General features: G+C 44.2%; 3 protein-coding genes across 7 annotated transcripts; 2 read left to right on the top strand and 1 right to left on the bottom strand.

Moving 5' to 3' along the window:
- Nucleotides 1-220: 220 nt before the first annotated feature.
- LOC129859922 (uncharacterized) lies at nt 221-3,543 on the bottom strand. 2 transcript variants are annotated; one of them, XM_055930168.1, is made up of 8 exons: nt 3,406-3,543; nt 2,993-3,203; nt 2,676-2,798; nt 2,264-2,496; nt 1,885-2,016; nt 1,363-1,636; nt 1,159-1,242; nt 221-1,065 (listed from the first exon to the last, which is right to left on the bottom strand). In XM_055930168.1, exons 4-8 carry the CDS (start codon nt 2,360-2,362, stop codon nt 917-919), a joined length of 738 nt encoding a protein of 245 aa, XP_055786143.1. In that variant the 5' UTR covers nt 2,363-2,496; nt 2,676-2,798; nt 2,993-3,203; nt 3,406-3,543; the 3' UTR covers nt 221-916. The 2 variants fall into 2 exon arrangements, with proteins under 2 accessions (XP_055786143.1, XP_055786142.1); XM_055930167.1 differs by having other exon boundaries at nt 3,373-3,543.
- A 447-nt stretch (nt 3,544-3,990) lies between these two features.
- Nucleotides 3,991-9,252, top strand: setdb2 (SET domain bifurcated histone lysine methyltransferase 2). Of its 4 annotated transcripts, none has more exons than XM_055930158.1 (10): nt 3,991-4,094; nt 4,389-4,465; nt 4,606-4,719; nt 4,790-4,942; nt 5,090-5,930; nt 6,061-6,230; nt 7,928-8,203; nt 8,415-8,626; nt 8,706-8,794; nt 8,907-9,252. In XM_055930158.1, the coding sequence occupies exons 2-10, from the start codon at nt 4,438-4,440 to the stop codon at nt 9,022-9,024; spliced, it is 2,001 nt and encodes a 666-aa protein (XP_055786133.1). In that variant the 5' UTR covers nt 3,991-4,094; nt 4,389-4,437; the 3' UTR covers nt 9,025-9,252. The 4 variants fall into 4 exon arrangements, with proteins under 4 accessions (XP_055786133.1, XP_055786134.1, XP_055786135.1 ...); XM_055930159.1 differs by having other exon boundaries at nt 4,011-4,098; XM_055930160.1 differs by having other exon boundaries at nt 4,021-4,094; nt 4,392-4,465.
- A 2,689-nt stretch (nt 9,253-11,941) lies between these two features.
- On the top strand, nt 11,942-15,422 carry creg1 (cellular repressor of E1A-stimulated genes 1). Its single transcript, XM_055930169.1, has 4 exons — nt 11,942-12,663; nt 13,279-13,398; nt 13,500-13,700; nt 14,030-15,422. The coding sequence occupies exons 1-3, from the start codon at nt 12,370-12,372 to the stop codon at nt 13,698-13,700; spliced, it is 615 nt and encodes a 204-aa protein (XP_055786144.1). The 5' UTR covers nt 11,942-12,369; the 3' UTR covers nt 14,030-15,422.
- Nucleotides 15,423-15,494: the final 72 nt, after the last annotated feature.

Here is a 15,494-nt window from a genome sequence, read left to right on the forward strand (position 1 = left end):
TTTATCTTGGCCAGGTCGCAGTTGTAAATGAGAACTTGTTCTCAACTAGCCTACCTGGTTAAATGAAGGTGACTTGAAAAAAATAGGTCAGTGACAAAAAAACTCTCAATTTAATCCATGTAACACAATTTCTGGGGGGAAAAAGTCAAGGGGCGTGAATACTTTCTGAAGGCACTGTAATGATGAAGACGACAGTACAATTACAGTTGTTGACAGGTGGTTAGATTTGGTAATGAGACACCATTTATTGGTCTTGAAGGATAGAAAAATATATATAATAAACATGATCCACGTGAAAAGCAGCATGTACTGTAGATGTTAGATAATGAAGGTTTTCACACCTTAATCACAGTGCATAATTAGAGAGTGTAACAGTGTATACTATTGTATGTGCGCATAATCGACCAGCATAAATGCTTTTATTCAACTTTAAAACACAATGTGGCAGGGCATATTACCTTTCAAATAACTTCATTAGGTTCTATCCAAATGAAAATAAGACTGATAAAATAAGTTACTGAACTGCCATAATCAAATCACAATGTTTCCCTTCGCGTAACTTGGAAACAAGGAATGTAGAAATGTTGCAGGCTACTGTCTACCTGCTTCTGCAATCAATGTGTATGATCAAATGTACTTTAAAAAGGTTAAGTGTAAAATTGGGAAAATAAGCACTTTTACACAAGGTAATTATTTGTGCATAGTAATCTTTTTCATTGTAAGATACCTTTTTGTGCATACAACGACCAGCATGTGAATACCAAGGCCAATATAAGGCTCAAAATCATACCAAGGCCAATATAAGGCTCAAAATCAACAAACATATGTACACAGATGTTGTTTTGAGTTACACCAACCAAACGGAGGTAAGATATGTGTGTCAGTGCTCTGATGCACGCTTTAAATCCTATAGGGGTCAGTCTCTGAGCATCTTTAGTATTTCATGGATGGGTTCCTGTGCGTTCCTCAATCCATCTTTCCACTCCTGGGGTACAGATCCACCCGTGTACCCTGCCCTCGCACCCAGCAGAGCCCCCAAAGCAGAACCCCTGTTGCAGTTCTCTCCTGAAAAAGACACACAGACACTTTAGACTGACAATTCTCAAAACACACCTTAAAACAGATGAATTGGCACCACATGCAAACAAACAAACTTACCGCCACAATTGGTGTTTGCCAGGATCCCTCCATGATGGTCGCTGTGAAACTCGTGTGCTAGGTAGAACATACTACTGAGGGCACCTATAAAGGACACGCAAACTTCTATTAGACTCAGTGGACACTTGCATCACACACTTAAATGGAACTAAATCACACTGCTGTGGATAGGTAGAGAGAGTAGAGAGAGAGCGTGATAGACACCTTGGGTGTAGCAGGCCATGCCAAGCATTTCCACTGCACTCTGGTGAACCTTGAGCCCCTCTGCAGAAGAGGTTGGAAACCTGGCTGCTTTCTGTATGTAGGGCTTGCAAGTGTCCCATGCGTCCAGGTCGGGTGACTTGAGGGCGGCCTCCGCTTGCTGCTTCAGACATGCCCCATTCAGAGTGGCATGGAGGGCTCGGGCATACAGCGTCACATATTTCTCCACCTTGGGGTGGGGGTGGGTGAGCCGGACAAACTCTACCGCTGCAGACACCTGGGAGAGGAAGAGAGAAAGGACAGTAAAAAGAGGGGGAGAGAGAGAGAGAGTTTCATTGGGAAAATCTTCATTTCTTGTGTTCTCGTCTCCTTCTCAAAACTCATTGGATGAGAATTCAACGTTCTCTCCCCTCTGACCTTCTCATCCAATGGATTTTGAGATGAGGCAAGGAGAGAAGGATCAAGGAAATGCAATTGAGATTCTCCTATTCAAATATTCCAAAAAGGGGTAGGTGCAACACTTGCAGCTTGGTCCTCATTGGCTGTGGCAGAGAGAAGCACAAAGGGGATGGCCATGGGGAGGCAGCCAATAGCGTCTAGCTGGCTGTCGGGGACTGACATCTTCTGCTGGTAGCGCTGCTCTGCAAACTCCAACACCTGGAACACATAGACAAGACACAAACGTAACACCTGGAACACATAGACAAGACACAAACGTAACACCTGGAACACATAGACAAGACACACAAACGTAACACCTGGAACACATAGACAAGACACACAAACGTAACACCTGGAACACATAGACAAGACATGACTAACACCTGGAACACATAGACAAGACAAACTGTAAGACACTGTCTGGTTAGGTGTGTAACCTCATATGTGTGTGCGTGTGCATTACCTTGCTGGAGGAAGTGGGTCTGGGGTCTTGCCAGTCGGAGAAGAATGCTCTGTGGAAGGACTCTGCATAGGTGTCTCCATGTGTTCCTGGCGTGGTCATGAAGTGTACGTAATCAGCCAGCACTGCCCCCCTCGCCGCTGGTTCTGCCACGCTGGAAAACTTCCCCCTTGTCAGGGCCTGTGCCACCCTCAGGGAGCAGATGGCATTCAGGGTATTCTCACCTGCTTGGAGACCTGCACAGAGATATAGAGGTATACTTTACTGAATAATTGATAATATGTATTGTCAATAATTATTTTCCTTACAGAAACGCTTTTAAAGATGTATACAGACCAAGGTCAGAGACAGTTACTTTTTTCATTTAGTTACATTCATTCGTGAGATGAACTGAAATTAAGTGAGTAGTGAGTACCTTGGTGATAGTGGACCGATCCGCCTGATGCCTTCCAGAACTTGAGCTTGTTATGGAGGATTACGCTACCCACAACATGGGGCCTGTTCCCACCAGAGGACCATGCAGTGCGACCGCTCCCCGCTATGGACCGGAGGGAAAGAGAGAAGAGATTAAGGACTAACTCTAAATATTTCAATGTACCTATTGCCAGTTTGATGAACATCAGGTGAAGAATGAATGCTCCTGCATATATCAAACACTCATGTCATGCCATGTCATAATTCATGACCAATAAACAACAAATTTTCAAATTCAGTAAAGGTATGTTAACATACCTGAGTTGGAGAGGGTGAGGATGCTGGACGGGTGTCTGTTGTTGGGTGCATTGAAGCCGGTGATCTATCCTCCAAAATCTCTCTTGATGTCATCGATGTTGTAGTACCAGTGCACGGGCATGGACATGGCGTCGGCGGCACACATTCCCCACAGCGCCTCTCCCACCGACCTTCGCACCTGGGTCATCTCGGCAAGAGACTGGTGGTGTTACTTCAGAAATCAAACACAAAAACATGTATATTTAAATAATAATAGTAGTCTATGTTCAGATGGGTAACGTTATGCGAGCTGTAATAAAGAGTTCAAACGTGGACATAGACAGGACATAATTCCTTGACATTGTTTAGAGTGGTTTATTAAGAAACATATGCGGTCCTACCGTATGAATGAAAAATTGTAGAATGATCCTCACCCTTTTGAAGGTGTAGTTTCTGCTGCATGTATGAACACCAGAATGCGCATAATCATTTCGATATAGAACTTGCGTAAATGCATTATCGCTGTGTTACAAAACTACACAGGGGCGTATTCACTTGACACCAAACGGACCAAAACGGGGAGGGACTACCTAAACTTGCCCAATAAGAAACTCGTTGTCGTTGCAAAACGTTTCCGTTGCAAAACGTTTTGCTCTAATGAATAGATCTAGGAAATAGCCGGCTACATAACCATAGTTTGACATAACTACCAATGTACATATTGTAACCGTCAGACAATCAACTCTCGCCAACTGTACAAAAGTCCCTCAACTTGCAAGATGACGAACATTAAAGTCGAAGAATGTTTCATATTCGTAGTGAAATTGAACTGTTTCACTTTTCAACGGGGTCAATTCATGAAAAGCTAATGGAGAATAGATATATATTCAATTTTAAAAAGGAGACATTAAATATTGAAACGTTTGACTCAAGCGAATGTAAAATTGGTCAATTTATCTGATTCCCATTCCTTTGTTACGCAACTGTGGATTTGCAGATCGGTAATATGTTGGATTCGTCTTCTAGATTAACAAAATAGTGAAGTGCATTGTGGGTATTCGAATTTAATCAATGGAAGTAGACTAAAATGTCTCGATACCATCAGGGTTAAATAGATAAGGCAGTAGGTACATTAGCTTATGTTTTGAACGAAATGTAAATTGGTGTCGACACTTGTATAATGATGCTTTTTGCAAGCAACTTCCTGAAATCAATGCATGCAGCATAGCAAAGATAGCTAGAGATCTAGCTAATGTTGTGACTTACAACATCTTTACTTGTGTACGTTAGCTGGTAGTACTAGCTAGGCCATCGACGTTGGATACCAATAATATAGATGTAACTAGGTTGGTCTTTGGTAGGCTATATATCCGGCATAATATTGACTATGTTCCTAGCCAATTGCACATTTTCTTAGCAGGTATCAGAGGAATTCATAACCAGTTGACCATCCATCAATATTGAAAATGGATGGGTCAGAGAAAACAGAAGTTGGTGAGGAATTTTTACTTATACTGTTATATTGTTTCTAGTTTCACATACATCTAATCCAGATTGAAAGATGGAACCAGTTGTTGTTGGAGACCAACATGCAAATGATTTGTTCCTGACACAATTTTTTGCTCTAATTTCAGCGAGGGCAAAGTCATTCTGGGTACAGGTGGATGTGGAACAAGCATTTGATGAGCTGTATGAATATCTGACACACCTGAAGCATGCCATCAAGACCTGCAGTGCTACAGACAGAGGTACCATATATACAGTACACACACACACATACTAGCCATTCATGCAATAATTGTTCTGTTTTTGTTTCAGAATATGTCCAGGGGATGAATATGATTACCTTATTGGATTCCGGGCTGATTGTGACACCAGCAACTACAGGCCCAGCTACAACTACAGCCTCAGCTACAAATACAGCCCCTGCCACTGGGAATGAGTCTTTTGTGGAGGTGGTTATTGGTGCAGGTACATAGCCTACTTCACGCCCAGTATATCATTATAGTATCTCTGACTGTGAGGTTTGATTGGATCCAAACGTGGTCTCTGAGCTATCCCAATATCTCAGTTTGCTGCTAGCCTAACATCTTCCCAACATCTGTCTCCACCACACAGAAATCCTCACAGTTTCAGTCCCTGATATTGACGACCCCCAGACTCCACTGCCCCCCCAACAGACAGAGCCCGTCTCCCCTCCCTCACCCCTACGTTACGATGGCTCCATCATCCCCCTGTCGCCCCCCTACCCCAACAGAGAGGACCTCATGGCTCCCCTGCTGCCCCTCCAGCTCCCCTACCAGCTCCATACCTGCAGCCAGGCCTGTGTGCCCCACCTGCCCCCGTCCGCACACCACTTCCGGGGCCACAACCCTCTCAGGATCCCCCTACTCTGCTCTTTCCAGCGGCAGTGTGCTCCCACCCCACCTCTCACTACAGGGATTGAGACCGATTGTGATGGGACTGAACCAGACTCTAAGGGGGAGGGCTCTGAGGGTGCAGAGTTGGACTCTGAGGTCACGGAGCGGGGCGTTGTTTACAAGGCTCCATGTGGACTGATTCTCTGCACCCCAGGGGAGGTGCTATGTTTTCTGGTTGCCACAGAGAGTCACGGCGTTCTGCAGGTGGACGACTTCACCTTTGACCCCCTGGTGCAGTTGGAGTGTCTGCGGCCACCGCAGTGGCGCCCACCCGGTCTGGCCGAGAGGGACCTGAGCCGGGGGTCAGAGCCAACGCCGGTGGAGTTGTGCCTGAGGGAGGAAGGAGTGCGGCCGGAGGACTTCCGCTACAGGAAGGAGCGTTGGCCTCACGGCTGTTTCCTCAGTTCGGGCCCGTTGTTCACCACCTGCTGCGACTGCACTGACGGCTGTGGTGACGCGGAGAGCTGCGCCTGCGCTCGTCTGACCCCCGGCGGCAAACACTACTCCCACCAGAGGCTGTCTGAGCCTGTGCCCAAAGGGTGAGTTGGGCTGGGCGTCTGGGCCTTGTCAGCAATCCTGTTGTGTTAATGTCCTTTGTGTATCTATTGTGCCTGGTGAGTGCATGCCATTACTAATTACTCATGAGATATGTATCTGTGTGTCTGCTAGGCTGTACGAATGTGGTCCATGGTGTGGGTGTGACCGTGGCATGTGCCAGAACCGTGTGGTTCAGCGGGGTCTGCGTGTCCGGCTGCAGGTCTTCCCCACCGGAAACAAAGGATGGGGGGTGCGTTGCCGTGACGACCTGGACAAGGGCACGTTCGTGTGCACATACGCAGGTAGGGGAAAGTGACAGTTTGGTCTTGTACGCTTAAAATGATTGTTCAGCGAGAATGTACATACAGTGGCTTGCGAAAATATTTCACCTCCTTGGCATTTTTCCTATTTTGTTGCCTTACAACCTGGAATTAAAATGTATTTTGGGGGGGATTGTATCATTTGATTTACACAACATGCCTACCACTTTGAAGATGCAAAATATATTTTTTTGTGAAATACACAAGAACTATTCACCCCCCCAAAGTCAATACTTTGTAGAGCCACCTTTTGCAGCAATTACAGCTGCAAGTCTCTTGGGCTATGTCTCTATAAGCTTGACACATCTAGCCACTGACATTTTTGCCCCTTCCTCAAGGCAAAACTGCTCCAGCTCCTTCAAGTTGGATGGATTCCACTGGAGTACAGCAGTCTTAGTTGTACCACAGATTCTCAATTGGATTGTGGTCTGGGCTTTGACTAGGCCATTCCAAGACATTTAAATGACACTTAAACCACTCGAGTGTTGCTTTAGCAGTAGGTGGTGAACCTCCGTCCCAGTCCCAAATCTCTGGAAGACTGAAACAGGTTTCCCTCAAGAATTTCCCAGTATTTAGCGCCATCCATCGTTCCTTCAATTCTGACCAGTTTCCCAGTCCCTGCCGATTTAAAAATATCCCCACAGCATAATGCTGCCACCACACTGGGGATGGTGTTCTCGGAGTGATGAGAGATGTTGGGTTTGTGCCAGACACAGCGTTTTCCTTGATGGCCAAAAAGCTACATTTTAGTCTCATCTGACCAGAGTACCTTCTTCCATATGTTTGGGGAGTCTCGCAGATGCCTTTTGGCGAACACCAAACGTGTTTGCTTATTTTTTTATTTGCACAATGGCTTTTTTCTGGCAACTCTTCCATAAAGCCCAGCGCTGTGGAGTGTACCGCTTAACGTGGTCCTATAGACAGATACTCCAATCTCCGCTGTGGAGCTTTGCAGCTCCTTAAGGGTTATCTTAAGTCTCTTTGTTGCCTCTGATTAATACCCTCCTTGCCTGGTCCGTGAGTTTGTGGGCAGCCCTCTCTTGGCAGGTTTGTTGTGGTGGCATATTCTTTCAATTTTTAAATAATGGATTTAATGGTGCTCCGTGGGCTGTTCAAAGTTTCTGATATTTTTTTGTTGATCTGTACTTCTCCACAACTTCGTCCCTGAACTGTTTGGAGAGCTCCTTGGTGTTCATGGTGCTACTTGCTTAGTGGTGTTGCAGACTCTGGGGCCTTTCAGAACAGTTGTATATATACTGAGATCATGTGACAGATCATGTGACACTTAAATAAAGTCCACCTGTGTGCAATCTAACTAATTATGTGACTTCTGAAGGTAATTGGTTGCACCAGATCTTATGTAGGGGCTTCATAGCAAAGGTGGTGAATACATATGCACGCACCACTTTTCCATTTTGAATTTTTTTATTTTTTGAAACAAATTATTTTTTTCATTTCACTTCACCAATTTGGACTATTTTGTGTATGTCCATTACATGAAATCCAAATAAAAATCAATTTAAAGTACAGTTTGTAATGCAGCAAAATAAGAAAAACATCAAGGGGGATGAATACTTTTGTAAGGCACTGTATTTGCATAAGAACCATCCCTTTAATAAAGGCTGAACTGTGGATCCAAATCAAGGATCTGAAACGTTATTAACTTCCCTTCCTTTCAGGTGTAGTTCTCAGAGCAGGACTGGACTCTGACGAGCCCCTCCCACCCAAGCGCCAGAAGGCGGACCTTCCCTCCGACGACGAAGTGGAGGTGGTAGATGAGTGGCTGGCGCCGGCAGGGGAGGGGCGAATGCCTGCAGAGACCCTGGAGCCCTCGCCCCCCTCCTCACCTCCTGACGGGCTTCATGTGCCCGTTATCCAGAGGCCCGGGGTGGAGCTTTCTCCACAGATACAAGCCGTGTTGGTGGGGAGCTCCCTGCCAGTCCAACCTCTCACAGGTACTGGAAACTGGGCCAACGGATGCTTCAGGGGGCTTCATGGTTCCATTAGCCTGGTTACACCAGACTGACCGCTGCACTCACCATTGTTCCACTGGTTTAACCAGGCTATGGTTCCCAATGATGAACATTGAGAAATGAGGCATTGTGGGTGCCTAGATAATATGTAGTCTAACTTATTTTCTTTCCTGTTACACTTTTCCTTCTTCAGGCATGGAGGGTCTGGAGCAAGAGAATGGGGTACAGAAGCCACAGCTGAATTCCCAACCAGACATGAAAGAAGTGGACATAAAAGAAGTGGATGTGAAGCTGTCTGTGTCCACAAGCACAAGCCCCAAAAAACTGGGCCCAAAGCAGAACCCTATGGAGCACCTGTATTACCTAGATGCCACGAAGGAGGGGAACGTGGGAAGGTTCATAAATGTAGGTGTATAACTGTATGACTATCTACTCCCATTCTTTAACACACCCACTCATAACCTCTGACATCTTGTCTCTACAGCACAGCTGCGACCCCAACCTATTTGTGCAGAACGTCTTCACTGACTCTCATGATCCAAACTTCCCCGTCATTGCCTTCTTCACCACCAAGTAAGTGTCCGGAATAGTCCCTTTTTAATGGGTAACGATTTTGTGATAAAACTACACGATTGGGTTGAGTAGTACCAACAGCAGATTGTGCTTTTTCTATATTTTCTTGCAGAGTGGTGAAGGTGGGGACTGAGTTGACCTGGAACTACTCCCACAGCCCTGACAGTGACCCGGAACAGGAAGTGACATGTCAGTTTGGCTGTGAAGGCTGTCAAGGACTGCTGGTATGAACCTTGAGATTAACACAGAAACAAAATAGTCCATTATAGCCTGCTTCTAGACCCATTACATAGTCCGTTTGTGCTGTAACCAAATCTGCCTTCAGACCAGGCCACAAAGACCCCAAAATGTGTATGATAGTGGACAACCAGTTATGCTTTGCCCTCATCACCTTTGTCTATTAACCTGTAAATGGGTCTTTGTATACTTAACAAAAATAAACTCAGCAAAAATAGAAATGTCCTCTCACTGCATTTATTTTCAGAAAACTTAACGTGTAAATATTTGTATGAACATAAGATTCAACAACTGAGACATTAACTGAACAAGTTCCACAGACATGTGACAAACAGAAATGGAATAATGTGTCCCTGAACAAAGGGGGGGTCAAAATCAAAAGAAACAGTCAGTATCTGGTGTGGCCACCAGCTGTATTAGGTACTGCACAGTGGCGGTTCTAGACCATTTCATCTGGGGGGGCCAAGCTGGGGCCAGTTGTACTGTTAGAGGGGCCAGTTACATTAGACGTTATTGTTGTCATATTGTTTTCTTCACTGGATTGCAGGCATTAGCAGGCAAAAGACCATGTTCATAATCATCATTGTTGCCACTGTCTAATAATGGATGTAAAAAAAGAACGATAGCACAAATTTGTTATGTAAAAATGATTTCATAATCCACATTTAGGGGAGCCACAAGGGGGTCCAAAATTGTTGTCACAGGGCCCCCCCCCCCCAAAATTGTTGTTGCCATCCTGTACCTGTCCCGCAGGTGTGATGTTTTGATGTACCGATCTTGTGCAGGTGTTGTTACACGTGGTCTGCCACCGCAAGGACGATCAGCTGTCCGTCCTGTCTCCCTGTAGCGCTGTCTTAGGCGTCTCAGTACGGACATTGCAATTTATTTCCCTGGCCACATCTGCAGTCCTCATGCCTCCTTGCAGCATGCCTAAGGCACGTTCACGCAGATGAGCAGGGACCCTGGGCATCTTTCTATTGGTGTTTCTCAGTCAGTAGAAAGGCCTCTTTAGTGTCCTAAGTTTTCATAACTGTGACCTTAACTGCCTACCGTCTTTAAGCTGTTAGTGTCTTATCGACCGTTCCACAGGTGCATGTTCATTAATTGTTTATGGTTCATTGAACAAGCTGGGGAAACAGTATGTAAACACTTTACAATGAAGATCTGTTAAGTTATTTAGATTTTTACGAAGACAGGGTCCTGAAAAGGGATGTTTCTTTTTTTGTTGAGTTTATAAATGCAACATGCCACAATTTCATTGATTTGACTGAGTTGCAGTTCATATGAGGAAATCAGCCAATTGAAATAAATTCATTAGGCCCTAATCTCTGGATTTTACATGACTGGGAGTACAGATATACATCTGTTGGTCACAGATACCTTAAAAAAAATGGGCCTCACATTGGGCCTCAGGATCTCATCACGGTATTTTTGTGCATTCAAATTGCCATCAATAAAATCCAATTGTGGTTGTTGTCTGTAGCTTATGCCTGCCCATGCCATAACCCCACCGCCACCATGGGGCACTCTGTTCACAACGTTGACATCCGCAAACCGCTTGCTCAAACGACATCAAACACGTGGTCTGGTGTTGAGGCTGGTTGGACATACTGCAAAATTCTCTAAAATGATGTTGGAGGCAGCTTATGGTAGAGCAATGAACATTGAATTATCTGGCAACAGCTCTGTTGGCAGGTAGCTTAGCAGTTAAGAGCTTTGGGCTAGTAACTGAAAGGTTGCTGGTTCGAATCTCCAAACCGACTAGGTAAAAAAAAAAAACATCTGTCGATATGCCTTTGTGCAAAGCACATAACCTTAATTGTTCCTGTAAGTTTCTCTGGATAAGAGCGTTTACAAAATTACAAAAAAAGTATTCATGCAGTCAGCATACCAATTGCACACTCCCTCAAAACTTGAGATGTGGCATTGTGTTGTGGCAAAACTGCACATTTGAGAGGCCCTTTGTCCCCAGCACAAGGTGCAACAGTATAATGATTGTGCTGTTTAATCAGCTTCTAAATATGCCACACCTGTCAAGTGGATGGATAATTTTGGCAAAGGAGAAGTGCTCATTAACAAGGATATTAACAAATCTGTGCAGAAAATGACAACGCTTGGTGTGTATGGAACATTCATGGAATCTTTTATTTCAGCTCATGAAACATGGGACCAACACTTTACATGTTGCATTTTTGTTCAGTGTAGCAATTTGTAAAGCATGGGGCTTGTAATGCCAGGGTAGAGGGCTCAATTCCCAGGACCATCCATATGTAAAATGTGCACATGCATGACTAAGTCTCTTAGGCTAGAAGTATCTGCAAGACATTTTAGAAATGAGACCATTGTATGAGGTCCACCATTGAGTCAAATCAAGTTGTGTAGATTAAGTAGTCACTGAATGCTTTTAGTGGACCAGTTCAGTTGACTGTGTTGTCAACTAAGACCTGTAGAAATGTAAAGCAATTGATGGGGTTCAACTGTCTAGGAGTTTACCCTGTTGGAAATTCTAAAGGAAATGTTTTCCACATCAAAACCCTAGAACACTTACATACAAGAGGCAAATGTAGGCCAACTAGGGTCTTAGAACAATACTTATAGGAAACACAAATTATTACACTTAAGGTAAAAACATTGTACATTTTAAACTATTGACACTTGATGTCTTTGGCAGTACAGTCTTCTTAGAGGAGCAGCACGGCTTGGATGTTTGGAAGAACACACACGCATCTATCATAATTGTGAACGCCGCTGTGTGTTCAACTCCTCACAGCCAATTGGATGTGACGGGGAACAATGCGCCAGTTGTGTCATGGGCAGCATTACCCGACAGCTCGAGAATTTATGAACAGATAACAGCGATGTAGCTTGTCGCTCGTGTGCAGAAGCAGTTTTCCGGCGAAATCGGTCTACATAAACTGGCGACCTAGCGGAGCGGCGTGTCGGTCTTCTTTTTGGTGACAGCTTTCTTTCCACAACCAACCATCTTGGGGATTCTGAGAAGCGGAGTATAAAGTGTTTGTGGGCTGTTGAAGTAATTCACAGGTGTATTACATGGTCCGGTTTACCACCAACAGGAGGGATACAAATCTCCCCAAATATTGACTATGTTGAAATGGTCTTTCACGCTAGCCCTATTCTTAGAGTTTTCGTAGAAAGCAACTTATTTTCTATAATGGGAACAATTACTGGTAATTGAGTGTGCCTGGATTTGAGAAGAAAATGTTACGCTCGCGCCCAGCTGTAAAGTCACATGACACACGCCCCTGATCACGTGACCGCCGAAACACTCCTCGTTCCTTTCTACATGTGTTTACGACGTTCTTATACCTCAGTGGTTTATGGAGGAGATGGAAGTCAACATGAACACATTGCTGGCAGCAGGGCTTCTACTGCTTTTCGCTATGCCCGGCGAACTTTACAGAATCCCTCCGCACGAGGAAGTCGCTAGGATGGCTAGATTCGTCGCCAACCAGTGCAACTGGGCTTCCATGGCCACAATATCGACCCATGAGCCAGTGCAAGGACAACCCTTCTCCAATGCGTTCTCTACCAGTGACGGGCCAGTTGGGTCTGGGACTGGGGTGCCCTACATGTACCTCACCACTATGGAGATCTCTGTCCAGGATTTAAAGGTGGGTAGGACAATATTTCTGTCAATGGCAACGTAGGAAAGGTATGGATCACTGTTGCCAACAATGTCAAGACAATACAATGACGTAAAGTCGATGACAGATAAGGTTATTATTTGCATTATGTCGCCTACTGCAAGAAAAAGTCATTCTATTTGTAGATGACACTTCATTTCCATTTAGAGCCATGACTGAATGTTGTTAAATTATGCAACTCATTGGCCCATCATGAGTCAGCGGCTTTTGGGGAGTGACACAGCAATTTTTTGTAATGACGTCACATTTCAGTCTTATGTTGATGGTGGCAATGAATTGACAGCTCCTAGTCTGACCCAGCCAGCACCATGTATGCCAATTTACGACACACTCTTTGAGCTCAATTCAATCCGATCCGCTTTAGCCAACATCCGCATAGCGATTGTTTTGACGGTGTCAGATGTTGAACTGTGTTAGAGCTGTCCAATCCACAAGTGGCTCCTGGCATATACCTAAAGCGGGCAAAGCCATAGGCTAAACTTTTAACCTTTTTCTCTAATATATAACCTACACAGGCCTATATGTGATGCCATTCAAAAGGGATGTGCTGAAGAGTAAGGAGATACTGACTGTGTGTTTCAGGTGAACCCCCAGGCTTCCTTGTCCATGTCCCTGGCCCAGACAGACTTCTGTAAGAACCAAGGATACGACCCTCAGGATCCCCTTTGTGCCCACATCATCTTCTCTGGCTCTGTGCTGGAGGTGAGGGTTAATGACACACACACACAATCAGTCTCACTCACTTGCACAGAGTTTATCTTCATGAATCCTCACTGTTCTGTTTACCTGTATGTCTCTGACAGATTAACGGTACAGAGGCCACCTTTGCCAAGAAAGCCCTGTTCAGCCGCCACCCTGAGATGGTCGACTGGCCCACCGACCACAACTGGTTCTTTGCCAAGATGAACATCACCAAGGTGTGGGTTCTGGACTACTTTGGAGGGGTGAAGACAGTCACCCCAGAAGACTACTTCAAGGCTACACCCTACAAGAGACACCACTGAGTGAGTAGCTATTGATGCTTTTCTCTTGCCTCTGAGGCCCTGTCCAGAAACAACCCCTAGCCTCTGCCACTGGATCAGTGACTAGGGGTTTCACTGCCTGGTGCAAATAATCTTAGGATGCACTTTTGTGGAGTGCACCTCTGAAACAGAGTCTGATTGGTCAGATGTCATGGTGTTTGATCAATGTGTCATTGATATGGTTTATTGTCAGGAATGAAAGTAATGAATAGCACTAAGTGCATGTGACAAAAATGTACTGAGTCACTGTTTTAGTTTACAGTGGCTTCAGAACAGCTGACTGTTGTACTTCTGTCTTGTGATTCTTTTAGGAGGACACCACGGTCAGTTTGATGTGGAGGAATCCCGTGTGGTCCCGTGTGGCTCAGTTGGTAGAGCATGGCGCTTGCAACGCCAGTGTTGTGGGTTCATTCCCCACGGGGGCACCAGGATGAATATGTATGAACTTTCCAATTTGTAAGTCGCTAAGAGCGTCTGCTAAATGACTTAAATGTAATGTAAATGAATCCTAAGTGTTTCATAGTGATCTAGAAGGCAGGGGATGATGGACCCAATATTTGGAACAATGAAGCCGTTCCCCACCCCCCCCAACTAAATTTGCTCAATAATGGCCATTTGCTGAATTCCAAATAATGTAATATCTACTGGGGTGTCTGTGGGGGAAGGGGATGGTTTGGAATTCAGAGTTTCTCTCATATGCTTCCAATTTAAATGTATGGCTATAGGGATGGATCTCTGTGTGTAATTGCATGAGTGAGCAGGTTATACCCTTTAGGAAGCTCTCTTGTTGTGCAATATAATTATTTTAAGAAGGACTGCCTTTGTTGTTAGGGAGTTCATTTGGCTTTTGTAGTTCTAAGAAAGAATTGATGGCATCTCTCCCATGTGAGCAGTCATATGCAGTGTTGTATTTTTACCACAAGAGGGGAGGTGTGAGGCTTGGTACAGACAGAAGCAACTGGCTTGAAGGGTAGTTTGACCAAATGACATATGTTGTTGTAGTATGGAGGGGATTGTTTTTGTAATGCCATTTGGGGTATGCCAACAAGAGTACCATCACTCTATTGCTTTTGGACAATGCCACCAATAAGCTGTGACAAGGTAAACAAACCCACATTCTGGGTGGCAGACGCTAGCGCCATAGAATACATTTTAATGTAGCTATCCATCAAATTAGAATAAGTTGTCATTTGGGTGAACCATTTCTTCAAAGCAAAGGAAAAACATGACGCACGCTCTTGTTGAATTAAATTGTGTGTTATAGTTAGTGGTTTGTGTTGATTATGAGGCATTGCACTTGTCATCTACAAATCCATTTCTCATTTTACTAGTAAACCATTTTTAGTCTTCATTTAATCAGTTTGGGTCTAATTCATTTAAATTCAAATTCATGCCAAAATATAACTAAATATGACATGCATTTAAAACAAAATGTATTCAGTTTTACAACTTCACTTCTGATTTTTGCTGGAATTTAAATACATTCTTTGTATATTTTCTACGTGAAATAAGTATTTTATATATATATATATATGCTACTCTATTTGGAAAAAAACATCAGTGTCTGCAATGGCTTCATAACATTTTGTGATCACCACCTGTAAAACAAACGGATTGAAGTTTTGATGCTGACACGATACATATTTTTGTAAACAAAATGATGGATGATTTGTATAAATAAAGCTATATTTTGTATGTACAGTACTTTCCTTTGTTCTTGTTAAATGTAATATTTATCTTATTAAGTAATCAGGTTGGTTTTCCCATGTAGGATGC

The sequence above is a fragment of the Salvelinus fontinalis genome, chromosome 7 (assembly GCF_029448725.1).
Source record: "Salvelinus fontinalis isolate EN_2023a chromosome 7, ASM2944872v1, whole genome shotgun sequence".
NCBI classification, from domain to species: domain Eukaryota; kingdom Metazoa; phylum Chordata; class Actinopteri; order Salmoniformes; family Salmonidae; genus Salvelinus; species Salvelinus fontinalis.

Bases quoted from the DNA above. Each gene is read 5' to 3' on its own strand.
- LOC129859922 (XM_055930168.1), bottom strand. From the start codon at position 2,362: ATGACCACGCCAGGAACACATGGAGACACCTATGCAGAGTCCTTCCAC. The intron at 1,243-1,362 runs GTGTCTATCACG...TGTCCTTTATAG, and splicing joins CATGGCCTGCTACACCCAAG to GTGCCCTCAGTAGTATGTTC. The intron at 1,066-1,158 runs GTAAGTTTGTTT...TGTCTTTTTCAG, and splicing joins GGCAAACACCAATTGTGGCG to GAGAGAACTGCAACAGGGGT.
- setdb2 (XM_055930158.1), top strand. From the start codon at position 4,438: ATGGATGGGTCAGAGAAAACAGAAGTTG. The intron at 8,204-8,414 runs GTACTGGAAACT...TTCCTTCTTCAG, and splicing joins GCCAGTCCAACCTCTCACAG to GCATGGAGGGTCTGGAGCAA. The intron at 8,627-8,705 runs GTAGGTGTATAA...TTGTCTCTACAG, and splicing joins ACGTGGGAAGGTTCATAAAT to CACAGCTGCGACCCCAACCT.
- creg1 (XM_055930169.1), top strand. From the start codon at position 12,370: ATGGAGGAGATGGAAGTCAACATGAACACATTGCTGGCAGCAGGGCTT. The intron at 12,664-13,278 runs GTGGGTAGGACA...TGTGTGTTTCAG, and splicing joins TCTCTGTCCAGGATTTAAAG to GTGAACCCCCAGGCTTCCTT. The intron at 13,399-13,499 runs GTGAGGGTTAAT...TGTCTCTGACAG, and splicing joins TCTCTGGCTCTGTGCTGGAG to ATTAACGGTACAGAGGCCAC.